This window comes from Silurus aristotelis, assembly GCF_946808225.1.
Source record: "Silurus aristotelis genome assembly, chromosome: 22".
In the NCBI taxonomy this organism is placed as follows: domain Eukaryota; kingdom Metazoa; phylum Chordata; class Actinopteri; order Siluriformes; family Siluridae; genus Silurus; species Silurus aristotelis.
Genome location: NC_139595.1, coordinates 7819233 through 7836170, shown reverse-complemented (window position 1 = coordinate 7836170; position 16938 = coordinate 7819233). Strand labels below are relative to the sequence as shown.

General features: G+C 39.3%; 2 protein-coding genes across 3 annotated transcripts in view; one reads left to right on the top strand and one right to left on the bottom strand.

The window, feature by feature from the left end:
- Positions 1-16938, bottom strand: part of kcnj9 (potassium inwardly rectifying channel subfamily J member 9) — a 28392-nt gene that overhangs the window by 9241 nt on the left and 2213 nt on the right. The window contains exons 1-4 of one of the 2 annotated variants that reach the window (XM_083525849.1): positions 11766-12075; positions 10128-10652; positions 9482-9695; positions 4962-5163 (exon numbers count right to left, since the gene is read on the bottom strand). In XM_083525849.1, the coding sequence (XP_083381975.1) occupies positions 4962-5163; positions 9482-9695; positions 10128-10425 (714 nt within the window). In that variant the 5' untranslated portion in view covers positions 10426-10652; positions 11766-12075. Of the gene's footprint in view, positions 1-4961; positions 5164-9481; positions 9696-10127; positions 10653-11765; positions 12076-16938 lie in introns of those variants that run through there. The other variant, XM_083525848.1, reaches the window with a different exon arrangement.
- Positions 10659-16938, top strand: part of LOC310717592 (mitochondrial adenyl nucleotide antiporter SLC25A24-like) — a 32214-nt gene continuing 25934 nt past the window's right edge. The window contains exon 1 of the mRNA XM_083525857.1: positions 10659-10691. The gene's annotated coding sequence lies outside the window, so the exon portion shown is untranslated. The remainder of the gene's footprint in view (positions 10692-16938) is intronic.

Here is a 16938-nt window from a genome sequence, read left to right as displayed (position 1 = left end):
ATTAAAATAAATACAGGTGCATCTCAATAAATGAAAATATCATTAAAAAGTTTATTTATTTTAGTAATTCAATACAAAAAAGTGAAACTCGTACATTATATAGATTCATCACTCTCAGACTGATATATTTCAAGTGTTTGTTTATTTTAAGTTTGATGATTTTGGCTTACAGCTAATTGAAAACCCAAAATTCACTATCTCAGAAATTAGAAACTAGTTAGAAATTAGAATATTATACAAAAGTTAAATATTGGAAACTTGATAAATATTGTCACGCTTTAATCAGCTAAAAAAATCCAAACACCTGCAAAGGTTTCCTGAGCCTTTAAATTATGTCTCAAGTCTGGTTCAGGCTACACAATCAAGGGGGAAGACTGCTGACTTAACAGTTGTCCAGAAGACGATCATTGACACCCTGCACATGGAGGGTAAGACACAAAAGGTCATCGCTAAAGAAGCTGGCTGTTCACAGAGTGCTGTATCCAAGCACATTAATGGAAAGATTGAATAGACGGAAAAAAATGTGGTAGAAAAAGATGAAACTAAGCCCATTCAAGAATTTGGGGGAGATTCACAGAGTGGACTGCAGCTGGAGTCAGTCCTTCCGGAGCGACCACACACAGACGTATCCATGAGCTACAACTGACGCGTTCCTTGTGTCAAGCCACTCCTGAACCAGAGACAACGTCAGAGGTGTCTTACCTGGGCAAAGGACAAAAAGGAGTACTGTTGCTCAGTGGGCCAAAAACGTCTTTTTAGATGAAAGGAAAGAAAATGTAGCATTTAATTGGCAAATCAAGGTCCCAGAGTCTGAAAGAAGAGATGAGAGGCACAGAATCCAAGTTGCTTGAGGTCCAGAATAAGGTTTGCACAGTCAGTGGTGGTTTAGGGGTGTCATGTCATGGTAGTGGTCCACTGTGTTTTATTAAGTCCAAGGTCAGCACAGCCGTCTACCATTGGGTTTTAGAGCACTTCATGCTTCCCTCTGCTGACCAGCTTTATGGAGATGCTGATTTCATTTTCCAGCAGGATTTGGCACCTGCCCACACTGCCAAAAGCACCAAATGTTGGTTAAATGACCATGGTGTTGGTGTGCTTGACTGGCCAGCAAACTCACCAGACCTGAACCCCATAGAGAATCTATGGTGTATTGTCAAGAGGAAAATGAGAAACGAGAGGCCAAAAATGCACATGAGCTGAAGGCCACTGTAAAAGAATCCTGGGCTTCCAAACCACCTCAGCAGTTCCACAGACTGATCACCTCCAAGCCATGCCGAATTAAGGCAGTAATAAAAGCAAAAGGAGCCCCTACCAAGTATTAAGTGCATAAACAGTAAATGAACATACTTTCCAGAAGTCCAACAATTCACAAAAAAATTTTTTTTGATTGGTGTTATGAAGTATTAAAGTTTTTTGAGATAGTGAATTGGTGGGTTTTTGTTAAATGTGAGCCAAAATCATAAAAATTAAAAGAAATAAACACTTGAAATATATCAGTCTGTGTGATAAATCTATATAATACACGAGTGTTAATTTTTGTATACAGTGAGGAAAAAGGTCTGAAATTGTCATCAGTGGTGCATGTCCACTGTGAGAGACATAATCTAAAATAAAAATCCAGAAATCACAATGTATGATTTTTTAACTATTTATTTGTATGATACAGCTGCAAATAAGTATTTAAACCCCAGAGAAAGTCAATGTTAATATTTGGTACAGTAGCCTTTGTTTGCAATTACAGAGGTCAAACGTTTCCTGTAGTTTTTCACCAGGTTTGCACACACTGCAGGAGGGATTTTGGCCCACTCCTCCACACAGATCTTCTCTAGATCAGTCAGGTTTCTGGCCTGTCGCTGAGAAACACGGAGTCTGAGCTCCCTCCAAAGATTCTCTATTGGGTTTAGGTCTGGAGACTGGCTAGGCCACGCCAGAACCTTGATATGCTTCTTACAGAGCCACTCCTTGGCTATCCTGGCTGTGTGCTTCGGGTCATTGTCATGTTGGAAGAACCAGCCTCGACCCATCTTCAATGCTCTAACTGAGGGAAGGAGGTTGTTCCCCAAAATCTCGCAATACATGGCCCCGGTCATCCTCTCCTTAATACAGTGCAGTCGCCCTGTCCCATGTGCAGAAAAACACCCCCAAAGCATGATGCTACCACCCCCATGCTTCACAGTTGGGATGGTGTTCTTGGGATGGTACTCATCATTCTTCTTCCTCCAAACACGTTTAGTGGAATTATGACCCAAAAGTTCTATTTTGGTCTCATCTGACCACATGACTTTCTCCCATGACTCCTCTGGATCATCCAAATGGTCGATGGCAAACTTAAGACGTGCCTGGACATGTGCTGGTTTAAGCAGGAGAACCTTCCGTGCCATGCATGATTTCAAACCATGACGTCTTAGTGTATTACCAACAGTAACCTTGGAAACGGTGGTCCCAGCTCTTTTCAGGTCATTGACCAGCTCCTCCCGTGTAGTTCTGGGCTGATTTCTCACCTTCCTTAGGATCATTGAGACCCCACGAGGTGAGATCTTGCATGGAGCCCCAGTCCGAGGGAGATTGACAGTCATGTTTAGCTTCTTCCATTTTCTAATGATTGCTCCAACAGTGGACCTTTTTTCACCAAGCTGCTTGGCAATTTCCCCGTAGCCCTTTCCAGTCTTGTGGAGGTGTACAATTTTGTCTCTAGTGTCTTTGGACAGCTCTTTGGTCTTGGCCATGTTAGTAGTTGGATTCTTACTGATTGTATGGGGTGGACAGGTGTCTTTATGCAGCTAACGACCTCAAACAGGTGCATCTAATTTAGGATAATAAATGTAGTGGAGGTGGACATTTTAAAAGCAGACTAACAGGTCTTTGAGGGTCAGAATTCTAGCTGATAGACAGGTGTTCAAATACTTATTTGCAGCTGTATCATACAAATAAATAGTTTAAAAATCATACATTGTGATTTGTGAATTTTTTTTTTTTAGATTATGTCTCTCACAGTGGACATGCACCTACGATGACAATTTCAGACCCCTCCATGATTTCTAAGTGGGAAACCTTGCAAAATAGCAGGGTGTTCAAATACTTATTTTCCTCACTGTATATATTATACGTATATATACTTTGTGTATATATATTTCTCTCTCTTCCTGGTGGCTCCATCCTCGGTAGGAGAATGCCGAGGATGGAGTCACCAGGAAGGAGAAAAAGAGAAAAGCCAAGGAGGAGGTTTATGGATGTGGTGAGGGAAGAAATGCAGGTAGTTGGGTTGACAGAGGCAGATGTAGAGGACAGGGGGGTATGGAGACGGATGATCCGCTGTGGCGACCCCTAATGGGTGAAGCCGAGAGAAGAAGATACGTATCTATATACACACAAGAAAACGTTTAGTTTTAAACAAAAATAAATCAATAATTAAAAAATAGTGCATTATCCCCTTATCTTCTTTAATGGCTAAAGCTAGTAATTTTTATCATATTTACCAAGACTGCCAGTATTTAAGCAGGGTTCTGCAGCAACAGTTTCATATTAAGTACTCGCCATTAAGGAACTGGACTTTCAGAATTATTGGCACCCTTCATAAAAATGATCAAAGATCCTTCTTTAAAATAAACCTTTACAAGCAATAATTCATATATTTCACTCAATGAATAGAAAAAAAAAAACGATGTCTATTATAAAATATTAAATTGTTCTTAAATAAATGAATGATCAACAAATTATCGTTCTACATTTTTTAATTGAAAAAAATAATAATAATAAAGGGCCAAATTTTTTAGGTTCTAAGGTTTGCCTGCACTAGTAATTATGCCACTGCAAGGGCCTCACAAGTAAAGTAAGACAAACTTACTCTGTGTGTGTGTGTGTGTGTGTGTGTGTGTGTGTGTGTGTGTGTGTGTGTGTGTGTGTGTCTGTGAGTTTGTGTGTATGTCTGTGAATGTGTGTGAGAACATGTGTCCCCCTTATATACGGGTGAAACACAGCCTGAGGATGAGACATCAAATTAGGACACTTGGAGCAAGGAAAATGAGCCCATACACACATACAGTACACATACAAAAGTCACGAGTCCTCATTACCAACCATCCTGGTACAGTGCGAAAATAATAGCTGTTGCACAGGGTTGATTTGAGTGATGAAGGAGGGAAAAAGTGCTCATGAGAGAGGAAATGAAACACACGGAGACAAGGGCTGTGAAATCAGGTGAGCTGAAAACCGAGAGAGGAAGAGTGAGCAACATCCACTCTTTAAAAAGCATGACTCATGTGGCACTGTCGGAAATGCCACACACACACACACACACACACACACTTTGGAGAAGCTGCAGAGGAACAAGTGCTGAGTGCAATGAAAGCCAGAATCCATTTCCACAAAACCCAACAGCATGTGAAAAAGTCTGCATTTGCAAAGTTATTCAAATCGGGAGAAAGGCATAGTAGGTAGAACAAGGAAAAAGAGTTGTACAGGGTCCCTGAAGTCTAAAGCTATTTGTCAAAATGAACACAATTTAAACAATTATTAATAAATCTCACAGTAAACTACCAATGATTATGTATAATATTACTCCATATTTTATACCCCTTATTTTTTTTTTTTTACTTAAAAGCAAATGCTTGAGTTTAACAATGTTGGCCTCCTAAAAACCTTAAAAAGATATCAAAAGTACCAATTTGCAACGCAAAAAGCAGCTTGAATGCAAGTTACTTTTGTATTCAAGGTGTAACTTGTGGTTTTAACCATCTCTGACTCTGGATACAACTCTGAATGCATATCTAGCTGATTTACAGTAAAGGGAGAAAAGAAGTGTCGTTAGTAACACATGATAATGTATTATAATTTGTGTATAAATCACACCTGCTAAGCACTTTTATATTTACTGCCGTGTTTATATAGATATGTCACAGAATTAGCATGCCTGTAGGGTCAACCACTGAGCAAGTTTGAAAAGCATGCTGGTGTGTTCCTACCATAAAAGCATTGACCATTGAGCCTAGTATGGCTTGCAAAAGCAGAAGCATGGTGCCCACAGGACACTGATCGGTGATGACACGATGACCATATCCAATGGTGGTCTCTGTCTCGATAGAGAAGAGGAAAGCGGAGATAAACCCATTAACGTTATTCACGCATGGAGTCCATGTATCGTCCTCCAAATGATCCAGATCTCCCCTAAAAAAAAAAAAAAAAAAAACAGAAGATGGGGGTGGGGAGTGTTTTCTGTTTATGCTCACTATTGCTATATTTGTTTGTAGTGCTCTCTAGAGCTGTGAAATATAGAATGCACAGAAATGCTAAAAAAAAATGTAAGCCATTTGAAAAAAAGTTGAACAAGATACTATAGACGCAAGAGGTCAATTTACTGTTTACAATATAGTACACAGTACTTACTACACATCTCTTAAGCTTATTATACAATATACACCAATCAGGCATAACATAATTGCAAGAGCTGCAGTTTTGGAGATGCTTTGACCCAGTCGTCTAGCCATCACAATTTGGCAATTATCAAACTCGCTCAAATTCTTACACTTACTCTTTTTTCCTGCTTCTAACACATCAAATGTTCACTTACTGCCTAATACTGTATATCCAACCCACTAACAGGTGCCATGATGAAGAGATATTCAGTGTTATTTACCTTACCGGTCATTATGTTATAATGCTATAATATTATGCCTGGTCGGTGTATGTTTTATTCACCTAAAATTGATTTTTAAATCAAAGAGGGTTATTTTTTTCCTTTGTGGAAGCAGGTGAAATAGGACCTGCAGTAATCATAAGACAAATATATAGAAGGCTGTGAAGAAACATAGCTGGGGCTGAGCTCTTTCTAGTTCAAACTCTAAGTTAATACAGCCTGTGACAGTCTTGATTTTTATTAATTTTGGGGGTTTTTTTTAGCACTTGGGAATACATTTGTTTATCCAATTGGCTTATGTATCTGAAATGCATCAACACAAGTGACATGTCCTTTAAAATGCCTTTAAAACAAGAAACTAAAAGTAGCTAGCAGACAGAGTCTAATATCAAAGTACAAATTACACAAAAGAACAGTTGACAGAACTGTACATTAAGTATTTTTTTTGTTTTGAACCAACAGGGTAAGATTTTTCTGATTTTAAATGGCAGTAGATCATTACAGACTTAAAAAATAAAGCACTTAAAAAAAATTTAACTCATGACTGCAGCTGCCTATCTGTCTTTGTGTGGGTGTATACAATTTCAGATTATTCTCATTATGCCATAGAAGAGATGATACAACCTCATTATTCCTCGTTAAATCCTAAAATCTTCATAGACGAGCTATAGACAGATATAACATTTTTGCCCTCTGATCTACTGTTCATGGTATTTGGCCGATGCCCTGGTCCAGGACAACTTACATATCATCTTATTTATACTGCTAAGCAGTTGAGGGTTAAGTGCTTTGCTAAAGAAGCAAGCAACTGGGTGGTGGCTGTGGGGTTTGAACTTACAACACGCCTGATCAGAAGTCCAGTGTCCTAACCACAGTAAGATACAACACCCCTAATCTGATATTATGACCATCCATTACTGATCTTAACACAGGAGAAATATAGAAATATGTTAGAAATATAAAAACAGAAATATACACATTTTTACATGAAGAAAGAAATGTACACATAGAGTTGTGTCTGCTTGGAGAAAAGTCTCTCGTGTTACCAGGGGTCAGTAAAGCAGAGCCTGAGCCTGAGCCTACTAAATGGATTTATTGCAGCAAACAGACTAATTTCATTTGAGTGCCTTAAGCCAATAATAATAATAAAAACTCAATAAAAGACTTAACCTTAAATAAATCTTTAGGGAAAATTGACCAGTAGTTGGAATAAATCTCTTATTATGTCTTATTATATCTTATTATATATCTTGTTTTTATATATATATATATATATATATATATATATATATATATATATATATATATATATATATATATATATATATATATATATACAGTGGGTACGGAAAGTATTCAGACCCCCTTAAATTTTTCACTCTTTGTTATATTGCAGCCATTTGCTAAAATCATTTAAGTTCATTTCTTTTCCTCATGAATGTACACATAGCACCCCATACTGACAGAAAAACACAGAATTGTTGACATTGTTGCAGATTTATTAAAAAAGAAAAACTGAAATATCACATGGTCCTAAGTATTCAGACCCTTTACTGTGACACTCGTATATTTAACTCAGCTGCTATACATTTCTTCTTATCATCCTTGAGATGGTTCTACACCTTCATTTGAGTCCAGTTGTGTTTGATTAAACTGATTGGACTTGATTAGGAAAGCCACACACCGGTCTATATAAGACCTTCCAGATCACAATGCATGTCAGAGCAAATGAGAATCATGAGGACAAAGGAACTGCCTAAAGAGCTCAGAGACAGAATTGTGGCAAGGCACAGATCTGGCCAAGGTTCCAAAAAAATTTCTGCTGCACCTAAGGTTCCTAAGAGCACAGTGGCCTCCATAATCCTTAAATGGAAGACGTTTGGGACGACCAGAACCCTTCCTAGAGCTGGCCGTCCGGCCAAACTGAGCTATCGGGGGAGAAGAGCCTTGGTGAGAGAGGTAAAGAAGAACCCAAAGATCACTGTGGCTGAGCTCCAGAGATGCAGTCGGGAGATGTGAGAAAGTTGTAGAAAGTCAACCATCACTGCAGCCCTCAACCAGTCGGGGCTTTATGGCAGAGTGGCCTGACGGAAGCCTCTCCTCAGTGCAAGACACATGAAAGCCCGCATGGAGTTTGCTAAAAAACAGAGAAATAAGATTCTCTGGTCTGATGAGACCAAAATAGAACTTTTTGGCCTTAATTCTAAGCGGTATGTGTGGAGAAAACCAGGCACTGCTCATCACCTGTCCAATACAGTCCCAACAGTGAAGCATGGTGGTGGCAGCATCATGCTGTGGGGGTGTATTTCAGCTGCAGGCACACGACGACTGGTTGCAATCGAGGGAAAGATGAATGCGGCCAAGTACAGGGATATCCTGGACGAAAACCTTCTCCAGAGTGCTCTGGACCCCAGACTGGGCCGAAGGTTTACCTTCCAACAAGACAATGACCCTAAGCACACAGCTAAAATAACGAAGGAGTGGCTTCACAACAACTCCGTGACTGTTCTTGAATGGCCCAGCCAGAGCCCTGACTTAAACCTAATTGAGCATCTCTGGAGAGACCTAAAAATGGCTGTCCACCAACGTTTACTATCCAACCTGACAGAACTGGAGAGGATCTACAAGGAGGAATAGCAGAGGATCCCCAAATCCAGTTGTGAAAAACTTGTTGCATCTTTCCCAAAAAGACTCCTGGCTGTATTAGAGCAAAAGGGTGCTTCTACTAAATACTGAGCAAAGGGTCTGAATAATTAGGACCATGTGATATTTCAGTTTTTCTTTTTTAATAAATCTGCAACAATGTCAACAATTCTGTGTTTTTCTGTCAGTATGGGGTGCTATGTGTACATTAATGAGGAAAAGAAATGAACTTGAATGATTTTAGCAAATGGCTGCAATATAACAAAGAGTGAAAAATTTAAGGGGGTCTGAATACTTTCCGTACCCACTGTATATATAGCATGCTTATGTATATTAGAGTGGGGTAAGGGTTTTTTCCCAAGACATCTACCCTTTAGCGTATTTTATTATTTGTATATCTGAAAATAAATGTGTATTTGACTGCTAGAAAAGTGGGGAAATTGGATTTACTATGCAAAATAAAATATTGTCATTACTATGAATAATAATGTATTATTATTATAATTATATAATAATAATAATAAATATTATTATTTATTATTTATTATTATTATTAGTAATAATTTTACCTTTTTCTTACCCTGATATGTAACTAGTATTCTGACATTATGTTGAAACAAAAAGAAATAATAAAATAATAAAAGACTGAAATAACTTCATTTAGTTAGCGTATATGATCCTTAACTGCTGTAGTGAAATCTAGAATTTTATAATTCTAGATTTCATAAAGGTTAAAAGCAAAAGAAAGATAGAATGTGGGAGTTTGCCATTTTATATGTTCTCTAGTACCCACCCACTCAAATGACTGTGGGTTAATCTCAGGTGGGTATGTGTGCATGTGTACATTTGAGTGGGTACCTGGAACAGTTCCTAAAGAACAGTTCTTTTAAATATATGAATGTTTTTTTAGTAGTGTACCAAACCATAAAAAACATAAAAAATACATTATATTAGCTCCATAGGAAACATCCTATTTGAAACGTATGCCAATATACGGTTTTTGAGAGCATCTTACATCATTCTGCAGAGACTTCAGACATTATTTCCATATGGCAATTATTGTCTGACAATTGTATGATTCAAGTAGGAGAAGACCTTGTGGCTAATGCTAATATAGCTATGGATGCATCCTAGTGTGTGTGTGTGTGTGTGTGTGTGTGTGTGTGTGTGTGTGTGTGTGTGTGTGTGTGTGTGTGATGTAAATACCTGCAGTATGCAATAAGGTACCATATAGCACCAAAAAAAAGCCAGGTTACAGCATAGGCCATGACAAAAACAAATAGTGAGCAACGCCAGTTCAGATCCACCAGAGTGGTAAAGATGTCCGTCAAGTAGCGGTACGTTTCACGCATGTTGCCATGCTGTACATTACAGCGGCCATTTTTCTCAACGTATCGTTGCCTCTTGCGCTTACTGCGTGCTAAAAGAAAAAAAGATAAAGTAAGTCAAAAACGTACAAAGAAAGTAAAAAAAAATTGAGTTTAAAGATGGATGGATGAATGGATGGCAAGGAATGACAGAGAAAGAAGGTCAGACAGACAGAAGGAGCGTATGAGAAATTGGACAGTAAAAGGATAACAGATATACAACATGAGAAATGTGCCAAGATAGCGTGGATGAATACATAAATATAGATGACACAAGGCATAATGCGAGATTATATAACACTATTTTTCTTTGCAAATGCACTTAGACATGCACACACGCATGAGCACACTATCACAAGCCGTTAAAAAGGAAGCAGTTTTGCTTTAACAAATGCAGGCACATTTTTTTCATATAATAATCAAACTGTGAACATGTATGAATAACTGTTTTTAAAATTGTAAAAAAACATGGCATAATCTCTTACCCCAACCAAACCTTCCCCTCTCCTGCCCTGTCACTTGTATCTTTTTTCGGTGCTGATTGGCTTGTAATTCCCGGGCAGCCAACTTGTCTTGAAATGACAGGTTGTTATTAGAGGGCACTTGTGGGGAAGATGATGTCTCTGTGGTTACCACATGCCCGAGTTCATCTGATATGTTGAATACTCCAGTGGCAGGAGCATCTTCTTTGGTCTCCTCAGCAGGTACCTCCCCTTTCTCCTCTGGGACCGGCAGAGAGAGGGACTCTGGCCGAGAAGAAAATGTGGAGTTTTCTAGTGCCATCTCTGTGTGTGTGTGTGTGTGTGTGTGTGTGTGTGTGTGTGTGTGTGTGTGTGTGTGTGTGTGTGTGTGTATGTGTGTGTGTGTGTGTGTGTGTGTGTGTGTGTGTGTGTGTGTGTGTGTGTGTGTGTGTCGGTGGGTGGACAGCTATGTGTGTGTTCCAATGTGTTAATGATCTTTCTTGGTGTGTTATTCTCAGTTGCAGTAGCTCAATTGTGCCAACTTGCTTCCTGCACAAAAATAGGACACAGAAACATCAGAGAGCTTTGGTAAGTAAGATTTAAAGAGTCTAAAAAGCACTCAACTGTCATGTTCTTCTAGGTTTATCCAAATTTTCAAATCCAGTAAAGTTCAGAGCTTCATAATAAAACTGAAACCTTTATAGTCTAATCTCATTCACAAGGGAAAACATTCTTTGTTATCCCTGGACCATCACATCCACATAAATTTCCAGTATTAGACCCCCCTTTATTTATAATAACCTTTATTCTACTGTCAAGGGTTTTCACTAGATTTTGGAGCATGATTGTGGGGATATGTGCATTTTTCAGCCATAAGAGAATTGATAAGGTCAAGGCATTATATCAGATGAGGAGGCTTTGCATGCAGTTTGTGTTTTAAATATACTTAAAAATTATTTTATTTTAAAGGTTATTTGAAAATATAATGCAAGATTAAAAAAAATTGACAACTGTTACAAAGCAGCCATACATATCTTCATTTCAAGTTTAAAATGTACAAGTTTACAGTAAAATTTACAGTAAAAGTTTGCAAGTTTACTTTGCATATTTATCTAAATGGCACAACAACTATACCACTCGCTTCAGCATTCCTTCCAAAGTCTAACAGGTGTACATACAGCATAAGGAAGATGGCCTGAAAGCTAAGTAAAAAAAATAAAGGGCTTTGTGAATGGACAGGCAGACAATCCTTGTACCAGGTAAAAACCTTTCTGTAAATGGTGAACAACCTTGGAAGCTGTCTAGAGTTCATGTAAAACAGGGCTTTTAAAGTCCACTGATAAGTGAAATTTGATCAGCCTGACTGGTTGGACATTTTTCCATCATCAGTTAGTATAGCCATACTATTGCTACTGATGCGTTCAATCAATAACAATTCTTTACTTACATCATTGTTAAAGAGAAAATGATGTATCATTTAATGAACTTCTTACAAGGTCTGAATATGTTCCCTATCAAATGTAGGCCAAACTTAAAATGCACCTGCACCTTCCCAGTAAATGATTTATATTCTAAGACATCTTCACATTTATTGTATTGGTGCCTTTATAAGTGAAAAACATTTATGAAAAGAGCAGATGCTGCCACAAAAAAGTTGCATACCTAGGCTGTTATCTCACAATAGAATGCAATCGAGGTGATTAGGGGCAGGAATTGCAGGAACTGCAACAGCAACTGTCAGCAGGCTCAGACGGATTGGAATCCATGTACGGGTTTATTAGACAAAAAACAGATCATCCAAAACACAAATCCAATAGCGGAAACGTAAAAGCAGGCAAATGTTCGCAACACAGAGGCAGTCCACTAAGCAAACAAAGTCCAAGGCAGGGAAACAAACTCGTTAGTAAAATATTCCGGAGCAAGGGTCGGTACACACTAATGGCATAGAAAAAGAGAGATAACAAACGGCTTGGTATGTAACAGAGATACAACACTTCGCACTTAAAATAGCGTGAGCATGACTTATAAAGGCTAAAAACAGAAAGTGTCCCGTGAGCTCTCAATATTTGGGTGTTAGTTCCCTCTGGTGGTATGGTGATGGTATAGCGGATGGAACCATTAATGAACCCCCTCTCTAGAAACACCTCAAGGTGTTCCTTTCTTACACGGTTGTGTCAAACCTCCCTGCTCCTCTGAAATCAATAGTTGATCGCAGGGATGACAGATAACTCACCTGACCATGGAAACAAAGGGTTGAAGAACTTGTCTACAAATATGGTTGTATAACCATGGGAGTTAGGGAGATTGGTGACGAAGTCCACCGCCATGTGCATCCAAGGTTGTTGTGGGATGGGGAATGGTTCTAAAAGGCCATAAGGGTGTTGTTGGGGCGTTCAAACTTTGCATACTGGACAGCCCTCTACGTAGTTTTTTGGCAAGCATGTTCCTGTTTTGCCTCTTTGATATAATCAAAGTCAGTGTCAAAGTCTATGGTCAGTGACCACCTGGAATGGGTATTGAATCCCCTCTAGCCAATGTCTTTATTTCTCTAGGGACTCCTTAAACGATAGCAATTCCCAGTTACCTAAATCATAATTTCCCTTTGCAGCAGTCTGTTTGCATGAGAAGAACGTGCATGGACAGAGCTTGCCAGGGTTATAATGGCATTAAGAAAGAAATTCCTTAACTGGAGGCATCCACCTCTACCACAAAGGAAGTGTTGGTCAGTATGTTGCAAGATGGGGGCCACCTTACACAATTTTTCAGTTTTTCAAAGGCACCTCAGGCATCTGTTTGGCTTTGCCTGCAAAGAGGGGTGTGGCCACAACACTGTAGTTCTGTATCAAGCCTCTATAAAAGTTTTGCGAATCCCAGAAACCGTCACAATTCTTTGATCATGGACAGTTTTTATTTTATCTTTGTCCATCTCTACCCCCTGTCGATTGATGACTTACACCAGGAAAGTGATGGACTTCTTATGAAACTCGCACTTCTTAGCTTCAATTGCCAGTTGATGTTATAAAAGGCGATGTAACACTGTGTGCACATGACTGACATGAAGTTCATAGGCTGTAGACTAAATCAGAATATCATAAATACACTACGACCTATGAGTCCAGTAGATCCCGATAGATCTCATTCATAAACGCTTAAAACAATGGTGCATTGGTAAGGCCATATGGCATGACTCTGTATTCATAGTGCCCCCTGGTGGTATGAAAAGCAGTTTTGCATTTATCACCCTCTTTGATTCGTATTAAATTATAAGCACTACCGAGCATTGTGAAGTACTGGGCCTCTCAGAGTTGTTCAAGGGCAGCTGATACAAGTTGGAGAGGGCATGGATATTGAATGTTGATGGCATTCAGGAGCCATGCACGGCCGCAGACCACATCTTTATTTCCTACCAAAATAAATTTGGCGGCAGCTGGAGACATGGATGGGCGAATAAACCACGCTGTGAGTGCCTCCTCTATGTACTTCTCCATTGCATTGTTTTCTGCTGCCAAAAGGTGGTATATTCAACACCGAGGGGGCTTCATATTTGGTAGCAGTTCAATTTGGCAGTTCCATGTCCGATGAGGTGGTAGGGTTGTGGCTCTTGTATATGGTTGTGTCTTGATGAAAACCTCTCCCAGGTCCTGCTATTCATTGGGGACTTGGACCTTTTTGATGCTTATTAGGGCTTTCGACCAACATGGAAGAGCAGGGGAAGGAACAAAGATTCTTCATACACTGCAACTTGGTGACCACGGACATAATTCTTTTTGGCCCCAGGAGATCATTAGGTCGTGTGTTTGGAGCCATGGAAAACCCGAAATAATACAGTTAGTAGAAGAGGATATGATAGACAGTGTAGGTTTTTCCACATGAAATAAATCGACTTGGAGGGTGATCGGGTGTGAAGGGTGATCCCATAGCCATCACCTGTGGGCTGATTGGCAACCACTGTGATTCGCTAGGGTCCCTTACATGAAACATTGGGGATTTTGGGCTCCTCTAATACCTGCCGATTGAAGGGGACTCCAGAAGGGGACTACAAAATCTATGAGAGCTAAAAGGTGGTACATTCCATTAGGGTATTGCAATTGTACTGGCACAACTAAACTTTGGGGGTGTGGGTGCTGGCTCACCCCAGATTTTTGGAAGCTGGGTTTCTCAGGACAGGTGGGAAGCTGGGTTTCTCAGGACAGGTGGCACAGTGATGACCTGCCTGACAAGCAGAGTTGGAATATGAGATGCCATTGACGTTGCTCTGATAACACCTGTGTCTTCTCCAGCTGCAAAGGTTCAGGCAGGGTGGGTTGAGGTTCTGCAATTCCTTGTAGTGCGCATGGCTGACTGGCGATGAGTTGGTTCATGATTAGATTGTCCAGGCAAATGTCTAATGTGATATACTTTGATAGTGGTTGGGTGTAGTCTTTGCAAGCCATCTCAACTTGTAACCTGGAATTGATTCCATCTCAGAAAATCAACGTCGTTCCAGCCACTCTGGGTGGCGAGGGTTAAAAATTTTACGACGTCATCCACAGCCAAGTTTGACTCGGGGTGAAGTTGGAACAGCTAGCCCGATACATCCAAACCTCCCAAATGGACTGGTGAGCTTTTAGCCGCTTTAGGTACATCGCTAGCATCTCTCCATGGTAAGAGACTATGGCTTAAAGCTGAGAAACGTCTAGTGTATTCACAGGCAGCAAAGTATTCTGATTCTGCTCAGACAGATTGGAATCCAAGAAAAGGTATAAGCAGGCAAAGGTTTGATACGGAAAGTTATTCCACGAAGCAAACAAAGTCCAAGGCAGGAAAACAAACTCTTTAAAGAAATAATCCGGAGCAAGGGTCGTTACACAATATCGGCATAGAACAAGAGAGATAACATACAATACATTGGTCCCCTGGAACTTGCGGGGGTTACGGACCGCCCAGCCCCTATGGTACCTTAGTGAATTCATCTAGATATTATGTCACTTTTGCTGTTAGTTAAGTTCCAAATGGTTGAATGTACTACAATACTTAGCATGAACATGACTTTTCTAGGCCAACAACAGGACGTGTCTTTAGCTTTCATTATTCAGGTATACTGAATAACGTTTCCTCTGGTGGCATGGTGATGGTATAGCAGATGGAACCATTACATATATATATATATATATATATATATATATATATATATATATATATATATATATATATATATATATATATATATATATACGCATGTCAAGATGCCTCAGTCACATGTCTTACCACCATCCGCTACCTTCTTAAAGGGGCTGCTGCGGCCAGTAACAAATAATACATTACCGCTAAATTCAAACCCCAAGCCAGCAAAATAAACAAACAACAACACCGTGGATTAACAATTATTATTATATTTAGAAAAAGCCAGTCCGTGAAAATATTGTCTGACATTAATCCGGTCCGTGGTGCAAAAAAAGGTTGGGGACCACTGCGATACAGTACAATGCTATACAATGCAATGTATTACTATGGTACTGTACATATAGTTTGCTTTTATTTCTTCGGTTCAAACAGACAGCAAATCATAAATTTATATAAGTGCCTTCTGACTTCTAAAGCATGGCTTCTTCACACACAAGCCTTTGTAGTGCAAAAAAAGAAAAGAAAAAAAGATTAAATATAATCATCATTATCTATCTTCGATGTGACTCTCAGGACATGCCTCGGTCTCTGTAGTGTTGTGATACTTCACATTCACGAAGCAGCAGTGGTGCTGAGAGATTGCGCTTGAGAAACGGTGTAGCGATGAATAAAAATAAATTAAATTTATGTCAGAAATTATTGTCCACTTTCGAAATAATCTGCTAATAATTATATATAAATAAATCATTTTGTACCGTTGCAAATATGTTAAAAACAATGCATCAGGATGCAAATGCCAACTTGTATCCGATGCACACTTTTTTTACATCCATGCATCACATCGTTAACTTTTATGCCGATGCACCGATGAGATTACCATCCCTAATGTGGATATATGAAACCAGTGAAAAACTCCAGCATGGCTCTATATTTAGTCCAGAGGCTTTACCTTCAATAATTACATCTTATCATTGACATGCACCATATTGCCTATGTATAGACAAATATACCTTGTGTGCACAGACATTGTCAGTGAACAGTGTGTGCAAACCCCAGGTTGCAGAAAATAATAAACAGAGGCTGCAAACGTTGGGATGAGAATCCAGACTCCCCTCTGGCTATTTCTAATTTTGGGTCATCAACTGGTGAACATATGTGTGTATGTGCACAAACACACACACACACACACACACACACACACACACACACACACACAAACACACACACAAACACACCCACGAACAGAAGGAAATCTAATCACTGATGGATCCTGAATGTGGATTATTTATAAATAGGCCAAATTAAGCCTGCTCCAATTAAAGTATCAGGGTTGGACTATTCTGATAATTGTGTGCGTGTATGCGTGTGTCTCGACACGTGTGTGTGCATGTTTATGAGCCAAAAGTGTCATGTGCTTCTGTAAATGTGGCCCTCTGAGAGGTGAGAATGTCAGATTCACACACAGATGCAAATACACAATGACATTTCAGGAAAACTCTGGCATGTCTCACACACACACAGGAGAAAAGGTCTTTGCAGTGTACGTGGGAAGGCATGTTTTTCTCTCTTAATGGGGACAAAACAGCTGCAAAAATAGAATATTTGAACTTTTTTATATATAAATACAGAATAAATACTCATATCTATGTGTGCTTAAATATAGACTCTGTATAAAGGTTAGAGATCAAAATAAATGGGCTGTGAAAATACCCACAAAATATGAAATTATAAG